Source organism: Bos taurus, chromosome 21, assembly GCF_002263795.3.
Source record: "Bos taurus isolate L1 Dominette 01449 registration number 42190680 breed Hereford chromosome 21, ARS-UCD2.0, whole genome shotgun sequence".
NCBI classification, from domain to species: domain Eukaryota; kingdom Metazoa; phylum Chordata; class Mammalia; order Artiodactyla; family Bovidae; genus Bos; species Bos taurus.
Genome location: NC_037348.1, coordinates 5,067,657 through 5,090,791, shown reverse-complemented (window position 1 = coordinate 5,090,791; position 23,135 = coordinate 5,067,657). Strand labels below are relative to the sequence as shown.

Here is a 23,135-nt window from a genome sequence, read left to right as displayed (position 1 = left end):
ACTTTCAGTTTCTACGTCTCCCTAGGTCTGAAGTGGGTCTATTAGAGACCACATTTAGCCAGTTTTGGTCTTTTGGTTGGAGCATAATATCCATTTACATTTAAGATGATTATAAATATGTATGTTCCTATTACCATTTTCTTAATTGTTTTTGGTTTGTTTTTGTAAGTCTTTTTATTCTCTTGTTTTACCTGCCTAGAGAATTTCCTTTAGGATTTGTTGTATAGCTGGTTTGGTGGTGCTGAATTCCCATAAATTCTCTTGAAATATCTTTAAAGCTCTTGATTTCTCTGTTGAATCTGAAAGGGATCCTTCCTTGGTAATCTTGGTTGTAGGTTTTTTCCTCTTTAATTACTTTGAATATTTACCATTCTTTTCTGGCATGCAGAGTTTCAGCTAAAAGATAAGCTGTCAGTCTTGTGCAGATCCTCTTGTATGTTATTTGTTGCTTTCCCCTTGCTTTTAATATTTTTTTCTTCATGTTTAATATTTCTCTAGGGTTTCTCCTGTATGAGATTCTGTACTTCCTGAACTTGGTTATTTTCTTTCCCATGTTAGGAAACCTTTCAACTATAATCTCTTCAAATATTTTCTCAGACTCTCCTCATTTTCTTCTTCTGGGATCCTCCTAATTCAAATGTTGATGCATTTGATATTGCCCCAGAGGTCTCTGAGACTGTCCCCAATTCTTTTCATTCATTTTTCTTTATTCTATTCCTTAGCAGTTATTTCCACCGTTCTGTCTTGTAGCTCACTTAACTATTCTTCTGCCCCAGTGTATTCTTCTATTGATTCTTCCTAGAGTAGTTTCAATTTCAGTTATTGTGTGAATCATCATTGTTTGCTTATTCTATAATTGTTCTAGACAATTATTAAATGTTTCTTGCCTTTTTCCCAATTTTATTTTCAAGATTTTGGATAATTTTTATTATCATTACTCTGAATTCATTTTCAGATATATTACCTACTTACTCTTTATTTATTTGGTCTTGTAGGTTTTTGTCTTGCTTTTTCATCCTAATGGGGGCTTCCCTGGTGGCTTAGATGGTAAAGAATCTGCCTGCAATGCTGTAGACACTTTTTCAATCCCTGGGTTGAGAAGTTCCCCCGCAGAAGGGAAAGACAACTCACTCCAGTATTCTTGCCTGAAGAATTCCATGAACACAGGAGCCTGGAAGGCTATAGTCCATGGGATTGCAAAGAGTTGGATATGAATGAGCAACTAACACTTCGTGTCATCCTAATGATAATTTTCTTTTTATTTTGTCTAGCTTACTGTGTTTGAGGTCTCTCTTTTTCTCAGGTTGCAGAGTTGTTTATCTTGTTTCTGGTTTCTGCCCTCATTGAGTGAAGTTGGTCTAGTTTCTTGTGAAAGTTTCATGGTAGGAGGGATTGGTTCCTGGGTTCTGGTGGGTGGACCTGAATTTTTTCCCACTGATGGGTAGGGACATGTCAGAGGTGTAATATGGGGTATCTATGGGCTTAGTATGACTTTATTAGGCTTGTTTGCTAATGGTAGGGTTTGTGTACCTGTCTTGCTTGTGGTTTGGCATAGGAGTCTGGCACTGTGTGCTCCAGGCAGTTGGGTGGAATCAAGACATTGATTTTGATGGTGTAATGGGAGCTGTCACCAATTAATATTCCCAGGGGCCAAGACTTATCTGACTGTCCACTGTCTTGGACTTGTTCTCACCCTAGAGCCTCAGGCCTGATCTTTGGTCTGGGAACAAAGACAGCACAAATCATTCATCACAGCAATAAAGGGGAATTGTTTTAAAAAAAGGAAAACAAAACAACAACAAAAGAAAAAAGACTTAAAGAAGACAAATGATAAATGTAAAATCAAACAAAGAGAAACAAGAACAAAGGAATACACACACACACAAGAAGTCAAAACAGAAGCAAAGAAAGCAAAGTACAAGACAGCAACCAACCAAGCAAAAGAAATAAAAAAAGAAATCCACAAATTAAAAACAAAAAAGAAGAATCAAACAGAACAAAACAAAACAAAACAAAACAAAACAAAAAAACTGGGGCAGAGTGCAACTGAAAAATAAAGCATAGAAAATTAAAACATGAAAATGGTAAGAAAAAAAAGAACAATAGAGAATCAAAGTTAAAACTATATTTAAAAGATCTATATACACTTTAGTCATAGTCAACAGAAGAATCCAAAATGCAGTTCTTGGGTGCAATCTCAAAAATGACAGAATGATCTCTGTTTGTTTCCAAGGCAAACCATTCAGTATCCCAGTAATCCAAGTCTATACCCCAATCAGTAAAGGTGAAGAAGCTGAAGTTGAATGGTTCTATGAGGACCTACAAGACCTTCTAGAACTAACACCTAAAAAAGATGTCCTTTTCATCATAGGGGACTGGAATGCAAAAGTAGGAAGTCAAGAGATACCTGGAATAACAGAGAAGATTGGCCTTGGAATACAAAATGAAGCAGGGCAAAGGCTAACAGAGTTTTGCCAAGATAATGCACTGGTAATAGCAAACACACTCTTCCAATGACACAAGAGAAGACTCTACATCTGGACATTACCAGATATTCAATACCAAAATCAGATTGATCACATTCTTTGCAGTCAAAGATGGAGAAGCTCTGACAGTTCAGTTCAGTCACTCAGTTATGTCCAACTCTTTGTGACCCCGTGGACTGCAGCAAGCCAGGCCTCCCTGTCCATCACCAACTCCCGGAGTTTACACAAACTCATGTCCATCGACTCAGTGATGTCATCCAACCATCTCATCCTCGGTCGTCTCCTTCTCCTCCTGCCTTTAATCTTTCCCAGCATCAGGGTCCTTTCCAATAAGTCAGTCTTTGCATGACGTGGCCAAAGTACTGGAGTTTCAGCTTCAACATCAGTCCTTTCAAGGAACACTCCTTTATGATGGACTGGTTGGATCTCCTTTCAGTCAAAGGTACTCTCAAAAGTCTGACAGTGGGCAAAAACAAGAACAGAAGCTGACTGTGGCACAGATCATGAACTTCTCATGAACTCCTTGTTGCCAAATTCAGACTTAAATTGAAGAAAGTGGGGAAAACCACCAGAACATTCAGGTATGACCTAAATCAAATCCCTTATGATTATACAGTGGAAGGGACAAATAGATTCAAGGGATTAGATGTGATAGACAAAGTGCCTGAAGAACTATGGACAGAGGTGAGTGACATTGTACAGGAGGCAGTGGTCAAGACCATCCCCAAGAAAAAGAAATGCAAAAGTGAAAAATGGTTGCCTGAGGAGGCCTTACAAACAGCTGAGAAAAGAAGAGGAGTGAAAGGCAAAGGAGAAAAGGAAAGATATACTCATTTGGATGCAGACTTTCAAAGACTAGCAAGGAGAGATAAGGAAGCCTTCCTCAGCGATGAATGCAAAGAAATAGAGGAAAACAATAGAATGGGAAAGACTTAGAGATCTCATAAAGAAGATTAGACACACCAAGGGAACATTTCATGCAAAGATGGGCACAATAAAGGACAGAAATGGTATGGAATTAACAGAAGCAAAAGATATTAAGAAGAGGTGGCAAAAATACACAGGAACTATACAGAAAAAAAAAAAAAAGAAAAAGAAAAAAAGATTTTCACGACCCAGATAACCACTCTGGTGTGATCACTCACCTAGAATGTGATCACATTTCAGGATCACTTATCCTGGAATGTGAAATCAAGTGGGCCTTAGGAAGCATTATGACAAACAAAGCTAGTGGTGGTGATGGAATTCCAGTGGAGCTATTTCAAATTCTAAACGATGATTCTATTAAAGTGCTGCACTCACTATGCCAGCAAATTTGGAAAACTCAGCAGTGTCCACAGGACTGTAAAAGGTCAGTTTTCATTCCAATCCCAAAGAAAGGCAATGGCAAAGAATGTTCAAACTACTGCACAATTGCACTCATCGCACATGCTAGCAAAGTAATGCTCAAAATTCTCTAAGCCAGGGTTCAAAAGTATGTGCTCTGTGAACTTCCAGATGTCCAAGCTGGATTTAGAAAAGATAGAGGAACCAAAGGTCAAATTGCCAACATCTGTTGGATCATTGAAAAAAACAAGAGAGTTCCAGAAAAACATCTATTTCGGTTTTATTGACTATGCCAAAGCCTTTGACTATATGGGTCACAACAAATTGAGGAAAATTCTTCAAGAGATGAGAACACCAGACCACCTTACCTGCCTTCTTAGAAGTCTGTATGCAAGTCAAGAAGCAACAGTTAGAACTGGGAGAACAGACTGGTTCCAAATAGGGAAAGGAGTACATCAAGGTTGTGTATTGTCACCCGGCTTATTTAATCTATATGCAGAGTACATCCTGTGAAATGCTGGGCCAGATGAAGTGCAAGCTGGAGTCAAGATTGCCAGAAGAAATACCAATAACCTCAGATATGCAGATGACACCATCCTTATAGCAGAAAGCGAAGAAGAACTAAAGAGCCTCTTACTAAAAGTGAAAGGAGAGAGGGAAAAAGCTGGGTTAAAACTCAACATTCAGAAAAGTAAGACCATGGCATCTGGCCCCATCACTTCATGGCAAATAGATGGGGAAATAATAGAAATAGTGACAGACTTTATTTTGGGGGCTCCAGAATCACTGGAGATGGTGACTGCAGCCATGAAACTAAAAGACTTTTCCTCCTTGGAAGAAAAGCTATGACCAACCCAGAGAGCACATTAAAAAGCCAAGACATTACTTTGCCAACAATTGTCCTTCTAATCAAAGATATAGTTTTTCCAGTAGTCAATTATGGATGTGGGAGTTGGATTATAAAGAAAGAATTGATGCTTTTGAACTGTGGTGGTGGTGGAGAAGACTTTTGAGAGCTCCTTGGACTGCAAGGAGATCAAACCAGTCAATCCTAAAGGAAATCAGTCCTGAATATTCATTGGAAGGACTGATGCTGAAGCTGAAACCCCAATACTTTGGCCACCTGATGCAAGGAACTGACTCATTGGAAAAGACTCTGATGCTGGGAAAGACTGAAGGCAGGAGAAGAAGGGGATGACAGAGAATGAGATGGTTGGATGGCATCACTGACTCTATGAACATGAAGTTGAGCAAGCTCCAGAAGTTGGTGATGAATAGGGATGCCTGATGTGCTGCAGTCCATGGGGTCACAAAGAGTCAGACATGACTGTGAGACTGAACTGAACTGATATATATTTTAAAAGCAAAGAAAAAAGTGAAAAAGGAATGAAAGAAAACCAGAAAAGCCCAGAACAACAGAAAACCCAATGAAAGCAGAAGTATATGAAAAATAGGACCTGTGACTAAAAGTATCCCAAAAGATTAAATAATAATAACAAAACAACAACCATAACAACAGAGAATAAAGAAATAAGAAAACCAAAAAAGAAAACAGAACCAAAAACATAGTGAATCAAAGCATTAAAAAAAAAAATAATAAATGTTTTCCCAGGGTCTCAGCTCTCAGTGTCCTGTTCCCACCATGAGCCACAGTCTACCTGTGCCTGCTCAGAGGCCCTTCAATGCTGGGTGGGGGCTGGGTTCTGGACTGGCTGTAGGCTCTGTGAGGGCACCTGGTGCTGCTCCCTCATTTGCTTACCCTCAATGTCCATAGGTATCAGAAGTAGAGAGTTTTCTTTTGTGGGGACACTCATTGTATTTTTTGTTTGTTTGTTTTGGAACTTTGGGCAGTTTTTATTTTCTGTAAATCTATCTAGGTTACAAAGCACTAATAACAGGGAAAGTCAGTACAGAATCATAGCCAGGCTGCAACTGGTTAAAGTGTGCATTTGTGTATCTAGCAGTGTGTGCACATTAAAATTATAAAAAGCCAGTTACTTACATTTACATTTATTATCTGTTTCACATGAAAACCAGTTGACCTCTGCATGTGGGCTACTCACAAGAGTCTGCTTCTGAGGCGGCCCTGGAGGACTTGGGTCTGCTCCAGTGGGGACAGGGTGTGGAGATGGCATAACTGCTTAAATCTGGGGAACACCCATGGGGCAAGGTGAGCAGGGAAGTCAATGGCCATGGGTGCAGGAGATATTACCCTACTGGGAGCCTTTTCTTGTCTCCAGTGTCAGGCACTCAATGTGCAGTGTTGACTAGTCCTTCCGATGGCAGCTGATGGCATGTGGGGAGAGGGAGGTTACAGGGTGGTTCCACTCCCTGCATGTGACTCAACAGTAGTGCCCTGGTTCCATGGCAGTCTAGTTTTCCTCCAAAGGCATTCCATCTTGCATATTTCCTCCCTCCTCTTCCTGCAGGCTGTCTTCCCACAGCTGGTAGCAGTGCTCTTTTTGGGATTGCTTTCCAATTCATAGGCTCCATCTCCCAGGACCATGCACAACAATGAGAATGCATCCCAGGCCAGGGTATGTTGGGCATGTACATGGATTGTGTGGTTCTCACTTCATCCAGACTCACAGATCAGCTGCTTCATTCTCTTTTGACAGCCTCAAGTGCTTCCCTTCTTCACCCCAGGGTGCAAATCAGGTGCTGTTTCTCTCCTCCTTCCACTTAGTTACATGTGGATCTATATGGTCCTTTCTGGTGATCAGGTCTCCTGGTAATGTTCAGCCAGTGTTCTGTGAGTATTGTTGCAAGTAGAGATGTATTTCTGATGCAGCCATGGAGCCACATCCACCTACTCCTCAACCTTCTTGGAACTTCCCTATCTTTTGTATTTGTAATTAAAATTCCTGAAGACGGTATGATGGTAGTGGTGGCGTAGTCGCTAAGTTGTGTCCAACTCTTGCGGCCCCATGGCCAGACTTCTCTGTTCTTGGGATTCTCCAGGCAAGAATATTGGAGTGGGTGACCATTTTCTTCTCCAGGGGATCTTCCCAATCCAGGAATTGAACCTGGGTCTCCTGCGTTGCAGCCATATTCTTTACTGACTGAGCTATGAGGGGAGACAGTATGAAGACTGAGGTACAAGGGAAGTTATGAGGGAAGACGGTATGGAAATTCCTTAAACAATTAGAAATAAAACCAACATATGACCCAGCAATCCCACTCCTAGGCATATACCCTGAGGAAACCAAAATTTAAAAAGACACATGTATCCCATTGTTCATTGCAGCACTATTTACAATAGCTAGAACATGGAAGCAACCTAGATGTCCATCGACAGAGGAATGGATGAAATTGTGGTACATATACACAGTAGAATATTGCTCAACCATTAAAATGAAGGCATTTGAGTCAGTCCTGGTCAGATGGATGAACCTAGAACCTATTATACAGACTGAAGTGAGTCAGAAAGAGAAAGATAAATATCATATTCTAACACATATATATGGAATCTAGAAGAATGGTACTGAAGAACTTATTTACAGGGCACCAACGGAGAAACAGACATAGAGAATAGACTTATGGACAAGGGGAAAGGGGAGGAGAGGGTGAGCTGTATGAAAAGAGTAACATGGAAATTTGCATTACCATATGTAAAATAGATAGCCAACAGGAATTTTCTATATGGCTCAGGAAACTCAAACAGGGTCTCTGTATCAACTTAAAAGGTGGGATGGGGAGAGAGATGGGAAGGAGTTTCAAAAAGGAGGGGATATATGTATACCTATGGCTGATTCATGTTGAGGTTTGACAGAAAAGAGCAAAATTCTGTAAAGCAATTATCCTTCCATAAAAAATAAATGAAAAACAAAGATAATAAATGTGAGGTGTTTTGAGCAAAAAAATTTTTTTGATATTAAAAAAAATCTATTGAAAAAATTTTTAAAGTTGTTTTCTGGTGACATTATCTATATTTTCATTTATTATTTTTTCTCTTCTCTTAAAAATATTAGTTATTTTCATACTAAAGTCTTTGATGGTTAACTCCAGTGTCTTAATGACCTGTAGGACTGTGTCAATACCCTATTATTTTTCCAATGGGTTTTGCTTATTTGACAATGGTGCACACTTTGTGATGAAAATACTATGTTTTTTAAAAATCATATTTCAAAGACAATTCACTCTTTTTCTTTTTGATCAACAAGTTTGGGGCTAATCACTTCAATATCATGGATTAGGGTAACTCAAGGAAAGCCCCTTGATGAAAGTGAAAGAGAGTGAAAAAGTTGGCTTAAAGCTCAACATTCAGGAAACTAAGATCATGGCATCTGGTTCCATCACTTCATGGGAAATAGATGGGGAAACAGTGGGAACAGTGTCAGACTTTATTTTTGGGGGCTCCAAAATCACTGCAGGTGGTGATTGAAGCCATGAATTTAAAAGAGGCTTACTCCTTGGAAGGAAAGTTATGACCAACCTAGATAGCATATTCAAAAGTAGAGACATTACTCTGCCAACAAAGGTCCATCTAGTCAAGGCTGTGGTTTTTCCAGTAGTCATGTATGGATGTGAGAATTGGAGTGTGAAGAAAGCTGAGCACTGAAGAATTGGTGCTTTTGAACTGTGGTGTTGGAGAAGACTCTTGACAGTCCCTTGGACTGCAAGGAGATCCAACCAATCTATTCTAAAGGAGATCAGTCCTGGGTGTTCTTTGGAAGGAATGATGCTAAAGCTGAAACTCCAAAACTTTGGCCACCTCATGCAAAGAGTTGATTCATTGGAAAAGACTCTGTTGCTGGGAGGGATTGGGGGCAGGAGGAGAAGGGGACGACAGAGGATGAGATGGCTGGATGGCATCACCGACTTGATGGGCATGAGTTTGGGTGAACTCCGGGAGTTGGTGATGGACAGGGAGGCCTGGCGTGCTGCAATTCATTGGATCGCAAAGAGTCAGACACGACTGAGCGACGGAACTGAACTGACAGTTTCAAGAAGTATTGGTAAGTTATGTAGACTATTCCTTGATTGTGAATTTCTGATGTTTTCTTATTTATTAGTCTGAGGATATTTGATTTTGGAAGGAAGACATCAGAGGTGCAATCCCATTTTCATCACATTATATCAAGAATATGTATCACCAACATTGTAGGACTGTTAATGTTTATCTCCATCTCCTGGTTGAAGATGTATCTGTCCTATGTCTGTTCTGTAAAATTACCTTCTGCCTTCCATTTTACTCTGTATTCATTGGAAAGAAGTCATTAAAAGTAGCCCACACTTGAGGAGTAGAAGAATAATGCCTGGGCATTAATATCTGCATAAATTACTTGGAATTCTTATGCACAGAAAATTTGTCCTTTCTCCTATTTATTTATTTAATCACATTTGTATAGTGGAGATGAATGCATATGTATTTTATGTGGGTTATAATAACATACTTTATTATAAAATAATTAGATTAAATAAATAAGATAAATTAAATAATAAAAATAAATTATCTTGCTCAAATTTTTCAACTTTGATAATTGCAATGTCTTTTAGTTGGCTCATATGTCCCTTTGACATACCACCATCGTTTTGTTTGTATGTGTGTGTTAGCATTTTCTTTCTTCCTTGCACTATAAGATGCTACAGGCTTATCTATATTTCTTGCCTCAGTCCTACAAATAGCTATTTATTCAATGATTTTTGGTTCTTTTTATTGGAGAATGGTATTGCAAACCAATATTTGAATCATTGATGCTGGGCTATCTGCTTTTAGGAATTCTCAGCTGACTGAGCAAGGAAATAGATGCATATATACTAACTTGTGCATATACACATATCTATAAATATTTGGTTTCTTTTAAATAAATAAAACTTATAAAAAACCCAGATCATATATCTTGCCACTGATATATTTTGAATAATTCCAAAATATACTTTTCTTGAATTCCCTGCAGGTTTATACTCAGTGAAGGTATTGATATACACATTTAAAATGGTCAGAATAATAGTCTAGTAGAGGTATTTCTTGTTATACTTTGTGGATTTGATAGGTAGATAGACAGATGATAGAAAGATGAAAGATTTAAAATTTCCAATTTTCAATATGCAACATGGCTTTTGGCTATTACAAAGGAAAGGCCTTCTGTAATCATCTTTGGGGGAATAGTGGAGGAAGGCAGGAAGACTATACAAAGACTGTTCAAGAGCATCAGTAACCTAAACAATACATAACATTATTGAGACAGCCAGAAGTCATAACAGAAGATTATTTTTCACTGGATGTGATCCTACAGGAATGTGATTTTTATTCCATACATTAGATACAGTCTGGTCTGCCTCACCCAGCATGCCAAAATTTGGTATCATTAGAATTGTGAAATCCAGAATCCTTGGTGCCTCCCTGAGAGATTCTGATCCAAAAGGTTTGAGATGAGGTCCAGGAGTCTCAATTTCTTACTAGCTTCCAAGTGAAGTCGCTCAGTCATGTCTGACTCTTTGTGACCCCATGGACTGTAGCCTATCAGGTTCCTCTGTCCATGGGATTTTCCAGGCAAAAGTGCTGGAGTGGATTGCCATTTCCTTCTCCAGGGGATCTTCCTGACCAAGGAATCGAACCCGGGTCTCCCACATTGTGGGCAGAAGCTTTGCCATCTGAGCCACCAGGGAAGCCACTAGCTCCCAAGTGATACCAAAGCTGCCAGTCAGCAGGCCACCCACATGCTCAGACGCACTGGCCTGTGCCCTGTACTGTTCACAGTAAATGCAAGAGGTCCTCTTGGGAGAGGACTTTGATCTTGAATGCCACTAGAGAATCCAAGTATGAAGAGTGTATTCAGGATAAAGAGAAAGTCTTACTTCAAAATGCACCTGAAACACTAACCCTCATGGTGTGTGATATTTTCTAGGTTACTGTTATGGGTTGAAATGCATGGGGTCGAGGAGGCTCTACTGGGTCCCAGCTGAGGCTAGTATCTTCTCAGAGCTTTTGTTTGTCCCAGGCCCCAAACTTTGAGCCAGAGTTAGCAATGATAGCCAAATTCATGATCCTCTTGAATATATCTATCTGTTAAGGATGTATAAGGCCAACCAGATATCAAGATCTCACCCTCACCAACTGGTCCCACTGATTAATGTGAAGCAGGGTCTGCAGCACATATTCTGCCTGTGCCGGGTGTGTTTTTGCCGGTACAAAAGGTCACTTCCATCCACCAGGGCCTGAGGCTCCTCAGATACTTGAAATGAAACAAGAAGGGCTGCTTGATGAGGTCATGGAACACCTGGAAGAGTGTCCCTTCTTGCTGCCCCAGCTGAACAAGCATGGGAAACTGCTAGACTACCTTTGGCCTCCCAGGTAGTCAAGGTTCAGTTGCAATCATAAGGCCACTCTTGGTTTTTTAAAGTTTTATTTTATTTTTTAAAATATTGGAGTTTTAACACCCAGTACTACAGAGTGTCACCTTAATTGGAAATGCAGTCATTGCAGATGTAATCAGTGAAGTCAAACTAAGGTAGGGTGAGCCCTAATCCAATATGACTGGTGTCTTTATACAAAAGGTGAAATTTGGACACCGACACGGACACAGAAAGAATGCTATCTGTAAGCCAAGAAGAGAGGTCCAGGTCAGATATTTGCTTCAAGGTGTTCAACCTGGTGGCACTTGAATTTGGGCTCCCAGCCTATGTTCATCCCAGCACTGTTTATAATAGCCAGGACATGGAAGCAACCTAGATGTCCATCAGCAGATGAATGGATAAGAAAGCTGTGGTACATATACACAATGGAGTATTACTCAGCCATTAAAAAGAATACATTTGAATCAGTTCTAATGAGGTGGATGAAACTGGAGCCTATTATACAGAGTGAAGTAAGCCAGAAGGAAAAACACCAATACAGTATACTAACGCATATATATGGAATTTAGAAAGATGGTAACGATAACCCTGTATACGAGACAGCAAAAGAGACACTGACGTATAGAACAGTCTTATGGACTTTGTGGGAGAGGGAGAGGGTGGGAAGATTTGGGAGAATGGCATTGAAACATGTAAAATATCATGTATGAAACGAGATGCCAGTCCAGGTTCAATGCACGATACTGGATGCTTGGGGCTAGTGCACTGGGACGACCCAGAGGGATGGTATGGGGAGGGAGAAGGGAGGAGGGTTCAGGATGGGGAACACATGTATACCTGTGGTGGATTCATTTTGATATTTGGCAAAACTAATACAATTATGTAAAGTTTAAAAATAAAATAAAATTAATTAAAAAAAAAGAAAAAATACATAAAGCAAGAGAAAAATTAAAAAAAAAAAAAAAACTGAGAATAAATTTCTGTTGTTTAGCCATCTGGTTTGTGGGACTGTTTGGGCCGCCCCAGGAAACTCATGCAGTCACTCATGCTGTTGAACGGTATTTATGAATTTTAAATATATAGACATATTCATTATATTATGTAAAAGTCTGATATTGATATAAATAATACTTTTATATATTTCCCAGCAGAGAAAAGTAGAACCAGTTAAATAAAAGTGGTTTCCCAGGGTCACATCCAAAGGAGGTAAGGGTTCAGTTCAGTTCAGTCACTCAGTCATGTCTGATTTTTGCGACCCCATGAATCGCAGCACACCAGGACTCCCTGTCCATCATCAACTCCCGGAGTTCACTCAAACTCACGTCCGTCGAGTCAGTGAGGCCATCCAGCCATCTCATCCTCTGTCGTCCTCTTTTCCTCCTGCCCCCAATCCCTCCCAGCATCAGAGTCTTTTCCAATGAGTCAACTCTTCGCATGAGGTGGCCAAAGTTTTGGAGTTTCAGCTTTAGCATCATTCCTTCCAAAGAACACCCAGGGCTGATCTCCTTTAGAATGGACTGCTTGGATCTCCTTGCAGTCCAAGGGACTGTCAAGAGTCTTCTCCAACACCACAATTCAAAAGCATCAATTCTTTGGTGCTCAACTTTCTTCACAGTCCAACTCTCACATCCATACATGACTACTGGAAAAACCATAGCCTTGACTAGACAGACCTTTGATGGCAAAGTAATGTCTCTGCTTTTGAATATGCTATCTAGTTTGGTCATAACTTTCCTTCCAAGGAGTAAGCATCTTTTAATTTCATGGCTGCAGTCACCATCTGCAGTGATTTTGGAGCCCAGAAAAATAAAGTCTGACACTGTTTCCACTGTTTCCCCATCTATTTCCCATGAAGTGAGGGGACCAGACGCCATGATCTTAGTTTTCTGAATGTTGAGCTTTAAGCCAACTTTTTCACTCTCCACTTTCACTTTCATCAAGAGGCCTTTTAGTTCCTCTTCACTTTCTGCCATAAGGGTGGTGTCATCTGCATATCTGAGGTTATTGATCTTTCTCCTGGCAATTGATTCCAGCTTGTGCTTCTTCCAGCCCAGCGTTTCTCATGATGTATTCTGCATATAAGTTAAAGAAGCAGGGTGACAGTATACAGCCTTGACGTACTCCTTTTCCTATTTGGAACCAGTCTGTTGTTCGATGTCCAGTTCTAACTGTTGCTTCCTGACCTGCATATAGGTTTCTCAAGAGGCAGGTCAGGTGGTCTGGTATTCCCATCTCTTTCAGAATTTCCTGATGAAAATTCTTACACAGACTCTGTGATGACGGTGTGAGGCAGAAATGAAGATAGTCCATCTCAAAGTACCTGGTGTTGGCATATATCTAGAGATTAGACACCTTGCCTCATGCTTCTCAAGTTTTTCAATGCTTTTCTATTTCACAAATAAGTTCCATAGTAGATTTATATTTGTTTAAAAACATGAAATAATAATATCTAACCTCTTTAAATAATAATATATACCCCCTTTTAAAACTTGGAGTAATAATATCTCACAATGATTTGTGAGAGCCAGCAAGAAAGATAATACATTAATTGCTTTAATATCCTTGGGAAAAAAGGAGTACATATTATTGACATCATTAGATTGAGTTATGGAGAAGGCACTGGCAACCCACTCCAGTACTCTTGCCTGAAAAGTCCCATGGACGGAGAAGCCTGGTAGGCTGCAGTCTATGGGGTTGCAAAGAGTCAGACACGACTGAGTGACTTCACTTTCACTCTTTACTTTCATGCATTGGAGAAGGCAATGGCAACCTACTCCAGTGTTCTCGCCTGGAGAATCCTGCGGATGGAGGAGCCTGGTAGGCTGCCATCTATGGGGTCGCACAGAGTCGGACACGACTGAAGAGACTTAGCAGCAGCAGCAGATTGAGTTAGGAAATGGAAAACAAGGAATAACACTTGTTTATGTGTATACCTGTGGTGGATTCATGTTGATGTATGGCAAAACCAATACAATATTGTAATTAACCTCCAATTAAAATAAATGAATAAAAAGAAAAAAGCAAATAATTATATTAAAAAAAAAGAAAAGAAAGTTATTTAACAAGGATCCTCTTAAATGCCATCAGAATGCTGTGGATGACCTTTCACATTGTGAAATGCTATAAAGCACAGTTGTGTTTTATGAATACTTATCCAATAGTCTTAAATGTTGACACCTAATTCATGCTGGATATGACAAAAAAACACACACACACATATAGAACAACATATAGACATGTGTGTAGGCATGTCATGACTTTGAGCTCTTTGTGGGCTCCAGTCCCACTCTACCCATCTCACTCTATCTTGAGTCCACAGCAATGGACTCAATTTCTATGTATTAGAAATAATCTCATTCATTCCTGATGCACCTTCCTGAAAGCCTTAATTGTCACCAGAGGCTAAGTTTTCTCTGCAAAATTGATTTTGGCTAAATGAATAAATGAATGGCTATAATAAAAATGCTTTGTTTACTTAAAAAGAATCATGAAGAAGCTTATCAACAAGGCAAAGTTGAACATTTGCCATGATGTTACTTTAGGATTTTAAGGGGATTATAGAACCTCTTTTTCAGATCCTTTAGTTCTGGACATGAATCCTATTAACTTAGAGTTTCTACAGAAAGAAGACTATGATAACTTGGAATTCCCTAAGTGGGCTATCAGATCAGATCTCTGAAAACTGAAATGATATTTGTGAGGCCACTCTAAAGATTTTATATAGATGGAGGCTAAGAATGATATGAGGAAGCATATTGAATGATGTGTAACCCATTTGAATTATGTTGGTCTTAAAGAGTATAAAAGCCAAACATTTTTTTTATCAGTAGATTAACTCCTGTAAGAATAGGGACTTGTCTTGTTTTCATACGTAGAGATATTAAAACATAAAAAGTGATCACCAAATAAAGAAATCTCGAAAAGAGTTTATTTTTACGTTATTTATTTTGTAGAAACACATTCTACTAATAAAACCATTCCTTGATTAACATAATCCAGATTATGTCAATAATCAACAACCGCCAGCTTGTGAGAATTGTTTTGTAGTTAATGCCCATCAATGGCTGGCAGTGAATGTAAAGACTATTAATTTGTAAGCATATAAATTGGACTTTTTAATGATCCAAAAGGATGTTTTCTTTACAAATGCAGTAATACAAAGACTGACGATGGTTGTAAAGCTTTTAAAAATTGTTGTTGTTGTTGTTCAGTCATAAGTCACTCTTCACAACCTGCTTATAGACTGCAGCATTCCAGGCTTCCTTGTCCTTCACTATATCCTGGAGTTTGCTCAAATTCTTGTCCATTGTGTCAATGATGCCATCCCACCGTTTTTCCTCTGTTGCCCCCTTCTCTTCCTGCCCTCAATCCTTCCCAGCATCAGGGTCTTTTCCAATGAGTCAGATCTTCATATCAGGTGGCCAAGGAATTGGAGCTACAGCTTCAGCATCAGTCCTTCCAATGAATATTCAGGGTGATTTTCTTCAGGATTGAGTGGTTTGCTTTCCTTGCATCCCAAGGGACTCTCAAGACTCTTCCAGCACCACAGTTCAAAAGCATCAATTCTTTGGTGCTCAGCCTTCTTTGTGGTCCAAGTCTCACATCCGTACATGACTACTGGAAAAGACATATTATACAGATTATACAGACCTTTGTTGGCAAAGTGATTTCTCTGCCATTTAATATGTTGTTTAGGTTTGTCATGGCTTTTGTTACAAGTAACAAGAGTATTTTAATTATTAATTTTTTATGGGCCATAATATTGGTAAAAATAAATAAACTAATTTGAAAAAAAATAATTTCCATAATAAAATGTATTGCTGCTGCTGCTGCTGCTGCTAAGTCGCTTCAGTTGTATCCAACTCTGTGCGACCCCATAGATGGCAGCCCACCAGGCTCCTCTGTCCATGGGATTTTCCAGGCAAGAGTACTGGAGTGGATTGCCATTGCCTTTTCCAATAAAATGTATTACGAGAAATAAATTTGAAAAATTCTCTGTGGCAGAATGAAATTCTTTTCCTCTATCAGGATACATGTGGAATTTATGTATAAATATTTTACTTAAATCAAATATAGACTTAATTATTGACTAGTATGCTAATTTTGTAAGGTTATTATTTTTTTTTTTTGCATTTTATCCTCAGCTATGACTGAAATACTCAATATGCCTTCTAAATCCATAAAACAGTATTATCATTCATAAATGAAATGCTCAGAGTGATGTTTTATAGACTAATAATGCCATTGTTGATATTCCATGAAATAAGTATTTTCTGGTAAAAGGAATTTGAGGAGTGCTGTTTTAAACACAGATTTATTCAACACAATTCTTTCTTGTGTTTAGGGACACTGGATATCTTCAGGAGTGTGCCATATGCATGTTTTCTATTGACTGCTGTGATTAGGAGACAGTTCTGCTAACACCAACTTTGGTACCTCATTAGGATACTGTGACCTGCAGAAGTAGAGAAATGCTAAGAATCCTGATCATTGTGATTTCTTCCATAGGGTGCCAGAACGGAGCCCTCCTCCTTTCTGTGCTTCTGCAGCAATTGTTGGGACACATTTATATTGATATCTCAGTAAATTCTAATTCCTTGTCTTCTGTGCTGTAGTCTGGAAGCTCTCTAGGGTCAAGAAGTGTCCAACACATTCTAACTTTTCCATGAAACATTTTTTGCAACTAAATGAATTAATAGATAATTGAATCTAAGAATCAGTTCAGTTCAGTTGCTTAGTCGTGTCTGACTCTTTGTGACCCCATGGACGGCAGCACGCCAGGTCTCCATCACCAACTCCCGGAGTTTACTGAAACTCATATCCTGCAAGATTCCATGAATCTCTCTGGAAATGCAGGTGCAGTCTATTACCTGTATTTCCTTAAGGCAAAAAATATTCACAGGCTTGAAACAATGAAGGGAGGGATCCAGATTCAGGCAGGCATTATTATAAAACCTGCTTTATCTAGGTCTGTTCTGACAGGTCTCACTCTCTGGGTATTCCTGGCTTTAAGGACCCTGTTAGCATGATTCTATGACATACTAATGATATCAACTTATTCAGCTCCATTTTGGAGATGGTTGATGAACCTACTAATTGTTGTTGTTCAGTCACTCAGTCATGTCCAGCTTTTTGCAACCTCATGGACTGCAGCATGCCAGGTTTCCCTGTCCTTCACCATCTCCTGGAGCTTGCTTGAACTCATGTCCATCGAGTCGGTGATGCCATCCAACACTCTCATCCTGTCATCCCCTTCTCCTCCTGCCTTCAATCTTTCCCAGCATCAGGGGCTTTTCTAATGAGTCAGCTCTTTGCATCAGGTGGCCAAAGTACTGGAGCTTCAGCTTCAGCATCAGTCTTTCCAATGATTCAGGATTGATTTCCTTTAGATTGACTGGTTTGATCTCTTTGCAGCCAAGGGACTCTCAAGAGTCTTCTCAAATACCACAGTTCAAAAACATCAATTCTTCGGTGCTTAGCCTTCTTTTTGGGCCAACTCTCACATTCATACATGACTAATGGAAAAACCACAGCTTTGACTATATGAATCTTTGTTGGCAAAGTAATGTCTCTGCTTTTTAACATGCCATCTAGGTTTTCCATAGCTTTTTTTCCAAGGAGCAAGCATCTTTTAATTTCATGACTGCAGTCACCATCTGCAGTGATTTTGGAGGCCAAAAGAATAAAGTCTGTCACTGTTTCCATTGTCTTCCCATCTATTGGCCATGAAATGATGAGATAAGATGCCATGATCTTAGTTTTTTTAATGTTAAAATTTAAGCCACCCTTTTCACTGTCCTCTTTCACCTTCATCAGGAGGCTCTTTAATTTCTCTTCACTTTCTGCCATAAGGGTGGTGTGGTGTCATCTGCATACCTGAGGTTATTGATATTTGTCCTAGCAATCTTTATTCCAGCTTGTGCTTCACCCAGCCCAGCATTTCGCATGATGTATTCTGCATGTAAGTTAAAAGAGCAGGACAAGAACCTACTAGACTTGTAGTCATATTTACCATTTTGCAACCCCTTCATGAGTCAGAGCTTTGTTGTGAGTGAATGGGTTGCATAACTAAATGAAACCATGAGCCATGACATGCAAGATCACCTAAGAACGGGTCATAGTAAAGATTCCTGACAAAATATGGTCCACTGGAGGAGGTAATGGCAACCAACTCCGGTCTTCTTGTCTGGAGAACCCTATGTACAGTATGAAAAGGCAAAAATATATGACATTGGAAGATGAGCCTCCCAGGTTGGAAGGTGTCCAATATACTACTGGGGAAGAGTAGAGGGCTGCTGCTGCTAAGTTGCTTCAGTCGTGTCTGACTCTGTGTGACCCCATAGATGGTAGTCCACCAGGCTCCGCCATCCCTGGGATTCTCCAGGCAAGAACACTGGAGTGGGTTGGATTTCCTTCTCCAATGCATGAAAGTGAAAGTGAAGTCTCTCAGTTGGGTCTGACTCTTCACGACTTCATGGACTTCAGCCTACAAGTCTTCTCCGTCCATGGGATTTTCCAGGCAAGAGTACTGGAGTGGGTTGCCAGTGCCTTCTCCCGAGTAGAGGGCAATTACTATTAATAATAGCACCAAAAAGAATGAAGTGTATGGGCCAAAGTGAAAATGACATGCAATTTGGATATGTCTGGTGGTGATATTAATGTCCAATGATGAAAGAACAGTATTGTATAGGAATCTGAAATGTTAGTTCCATGAATCAAAGTAAATTCGATGTGGTCAAGCAGAACATGACAGGACTGAACATCGACATCTTAAGAATCAGTGAACTTAAACGGATGGGCCTGGGTGAATTTAATTCAGATGACTGTTATACCTACCACAGCAGGCAAGAAAACCTTAGAAGAAATGGAGTAGCCCTCATAATCAATAAAAGAGCCTGAAATGCAATACTTGGGGGCAACCTCAAAAATGATAGCATGATCTTAATCATTTCCAAAGCAAACCATTCCATATCACAGTAATCCAAGTCTATGCCCAAAACACTGATGCAGAAGAAGCTGAGGTTGGTCAGTTCTATGTAGACCTACAACACCTTATAGAAGTAACACCAAAAAAGATATCCTTTTCATCGTAGAGGATTGGAATGTGAAAGTAGGAAGTCAAAAGATACCTGGAATAACAGGCAAGTTTGGCCTTGGAATACAAAATGAAGCAGGGCAAAGGTGAACAGTTTGGGCAAGATAACACACTGGTCATAGCAAACATCCTTTTCAACAACCCAAGAAATGAATCTACACATGGGTATCTCCAGATGCTCAATATCAAAATCAGACTGATTATGTTCTTTGCAGCCAAAGATGGAGAAGCTCTATACAGTCAGTAACATCAAGATCTGGAGCTGACAGTGGCTTAGATCACTAGCTCCTTATTGTAAAATTCAGGCTTACGTTGAAGAAACTATGGAAAACCATTATGCCATACAGGTATGACCTAAATCAAAACCCTTATAACTATACAGTGGAGATGATGAACAGACTCAAGATTAAATCTGGAAGACACAGTGCCTAAAGAACTATAAACTGAGGTTCATAACAATATAGAGGAGCCAGTGGTCAAAACTATTCCTAAGAAGAAGAAATGCAAGAAGGCAAAGTGGTCATCTGATGAGGCTTTACAAATAGCTGAGGGAAGAAGACAAGTGAAAGGCAAGGGAGAAAGGGAAAGATATAATCAATGGAATGCAGACTTCCAGAGAATAGTAAGGAGAAATAAAGCCTTCTCAAATAAACAATGCAAAGAAATAGAGGAAAACAGTAGAATGGGAAGACTAGAGACCTTTTCAAAGAAACTGGAGATATCAAGGGAACGTTTTACACAAGCTTGGGCATGATAAAGGACAGAAACAGTAGGGAACTAACTGAAGCAGAAGAGATTAAGTAGAGGTGGCAGAATACACAGATCTATGCAAGAAAGGTTTTAATGACTCAGATAACCATGACTGTGTAATCACTCACCCAGAGCTGGATATCCTGGAGTGTAAAGTCACATGGGCCTTAGGAAGCATTACAATGAACAAAACTAGTTGAGGTGATGGAATTCCAACTAAGCTATTTAAAATCCTAAAAGATGATGTTGTTAAGTGGGGCACTCATTGTGCTGGCTAATTTTGAAAACTCAGCAGTGGCCACAGGATTGGAAAATGTCAGTTTTCATTCCAATCTCAAAGAAGGGCAATGCCAAAGAATACTCAAACTACTGTACAATTGTGCTCATTACACATGCTAGCAAGATCATGCTCAAAATCCTTCAAGCTAGACTTCAGTAGTACATGAACCAAGAACTTTGAGAAGTACAAACTGGGTTTGGAAGAGACAGAAAAACCAGAGATCAAATTGCCAAAATCCATTGGGTCATGGAGAAAGCAAGGGAGTCCCCCTAAAAAACATCTACTTTGGCTTCATTGACTATGCTAAAGAGTAGGATTATGTTGATCCCAACAAACTGGAAAATTCTTAAAGAGATGGGAATAGCAGGCCACATTACCTGTCTACTGAGAAATCTATATGTGGGTCAAGAACCAGAAGTTAGAAGCTGACATGGAACAAGTGACTGATGCAAAATTGGGAAAGGAGTACAAAAGGGCTGTATATTGTCACTCTGCTTATCTACTTTATATGCAGAGTATGTCATGTGAAATGCCAGGCTGGATGAATCACAAGCTGGAATCAAGATTGCCAAGGAGAAATATCAAAAGCCTCAGATGTGCCACTTTAATGGCCAAAACTGAAGAGGAAATAAAGAGCCTCTTAATGATGGTAAAAGAAGAGAGTAGAAAAACTGGCTTAAAACTCAGCATTCAAAAAACTAAGATCATGGTATCCAGTCCTCTCACTTCATAGCAAATACAAGGGGAAAAAATGTGAGCAGTAGCATATTCTTTTCTTGGGCTCCAAAATAACTGGGAATAATACTGCAATGAAATTAAAAGATGCTTGTTCCTTGGAAGGAAAGTTATGACCAACCTAGACACCATATTAAAAAGCAGAGACATCACTTTGTAGACAAAGGTCCATATAGTCAAAGCTATGGTTTTCCCCACAGGGTTCCCTGGTGGCTCCAATTGTAAAGATTCTGCCTGCAATGCAGAAGACCTGGGTTTGATTCCTGGCTCAGGAAGATCCCCTGGAGAAGGGAATGGCAACCCACTCCAGTATTCTTGCCTGGATAACTCCATGGACAGAGAAGCCAGGCAGGCTACAGTCCATAGGGTCCCAAAGAGTTGGACATGACTGAGCAACTAACAGACATGTGAATTTTTCAGTAGTTATGTATGGATGTGATAGTAGGACCATAAAGAAGGATGAGTGCCAAAGAATTGATGGTTTCAAATTGTGGTGTTAGGGAAGACTCTTGAGGCTTCCTTGGGCTGCAAGGAGATCAGATAAGTCAATCCTAAAGGAAATCAACCCTGAATATTCATTAGAAGGTCTGTTTATGAAGCTGAAGCTCCAGTACTTTGGCCACTTGATGAGAAGAGCCAACTCACTGGAAAAGACTCTTACGCTGGGAAAGATTGAAAGGGAAGTGGCAGAGGAGGAGATGGATAGATAGCATCACCTACTCAATGGATATGAATTTTAGCAAAGTCTGGGAGATAATGGTGGATAGAGGAGCCTGGTGTGCTGCAGTCCATGGGGTTGCAAAGAGTCAGACATGACTTAGAGATTGAAAGACAACAACCTAAATAAGAATTTTCCTCCAGAATCTGGTACAAATACCATGATTCTCTCCAACTTGTGCCCAATATTATTTTACTTATCTGCTCACATATTGTTCCAAAGGCCTTAGTTCTTTCCCTTTTTGCTTTTGAAATCTGTTTAACCCATATACCGTACCACTTACAAGACTTGTTCATTTGACTGACAGAAAGTCTTTTAAATATATTACTTTCTTTCTCTTTCCATTGCCTCTTTCTGACTCAAATCTCATGATTTCTTATATCATCCCTCCTAAATGATCTCTTTAACTCAAATACTTTTGTCTCCAGTTCATTTAGGAGTGTATCAGTAGGAGTCAAGCCCCATATATGTACTTCATATAAATCAGTTAATGACATGGACAATGTCCCCTACATGGAATAAGACCAAAACATAAATACAATAAATACATACAGTTATATGGTAGATAAGATCAGCTTGTGAATGTTGAGAGTGCTAATAAAGTAGTTAGGATAGGAATCAATGAGACGATATTTCCTGAGACTAGGTTTTTTAAAAAAAGCATGATGCAGTTTGTCAGGCAGAAACCCTGAGGAAGGGTGTCTATTGCATAGATAGAAAATAGCTTGTCCAAAACCATAAGGTGACACCATGATTGGTAAGGTTGGAGCAGAGTCAGAGAGAAGGTGGTGGGTGACATGTGGGGAACCATCATGGGCTAGATCATCTAGAGATGTATAGTGCATTGTAAAGACTCTGGCATTTGCCCTAAGCAGAAGGCGGGGGGTGGGGGGTGGTCATGGAAGGTTCTGAGCAGAGAAATGTCAACTTCAGTAATGAAGAATCATCTTTTGATGTACTGTAGGTGGTCAAAGCTCAGAGAAGCAATGGCACCCCAATCCAGTACTCTTGCCTGGAAAATCCCATGGACGGAGGAGCCTGGTAGGCTCCAGTCCATGGGGTCGCTAAGAGTCAGGCACGACTAAGCGACTTCACTTTCACTTTTCACTTTCATGCATTGGAGAAGGAAATGGCAACCCACTCCAGTATTCTTGCCTGGAGAATCCCAGGGACAGAGGAGCCTGGTGGGCTGCCGTCTATGGGGTCGCACAGAGTCGGACATGACTGAAGCGACTTAGCAGTAGCAGTAGCAGTAGCAGCAGGTGGTCAAAGCTAGAACCAAAGGGACAAATTAGGAGATTAATGTTATAATTGAGGTAAGAGTTTATGCTGACTCAGATCAGTAAAACTGGCAGAAAATCATCATATATAAAATACAGTCAAGGAGGCGGTCCTAAGATGGTGGAGGAATAGGACGGGAGACCACTTTCTCCCCCCAAAATTCAT

General features: G+C 39.8%; 1 protein-coding gene across 2 annotated transcripts in view; it reads right to left on the bottom strand.

Annotated features, from left to right (window-relative positions):
* Positions 1-23,135, bottom strand: part of GABRG3 (gamma-aminobutyric acid type A receptor subunit gamma3) — an 807,126-nt gene that overhangs the window by 113,751 nt on the left and 670,240 nt on the right. Inside the window, exon 7 of one of the 2 annotated variants that reach the window (XM_059879249.1) lies at positions 15,038-15,728. The exons of the other annotated variant lie outside the window; for it this stretch is intronic. Coding sequence (XP_059735232.1) covers positions 15,547-15,728 — 182 coding nt within the window. The 3' untranslated portion in view covers positions 15,038-15,546. Of the gene's footprint in view, positions 1-15,037; positions 15,729-23,135 lie in introns of those variants that run through there. 2 annotated transcript variants of the gene reach the window in all.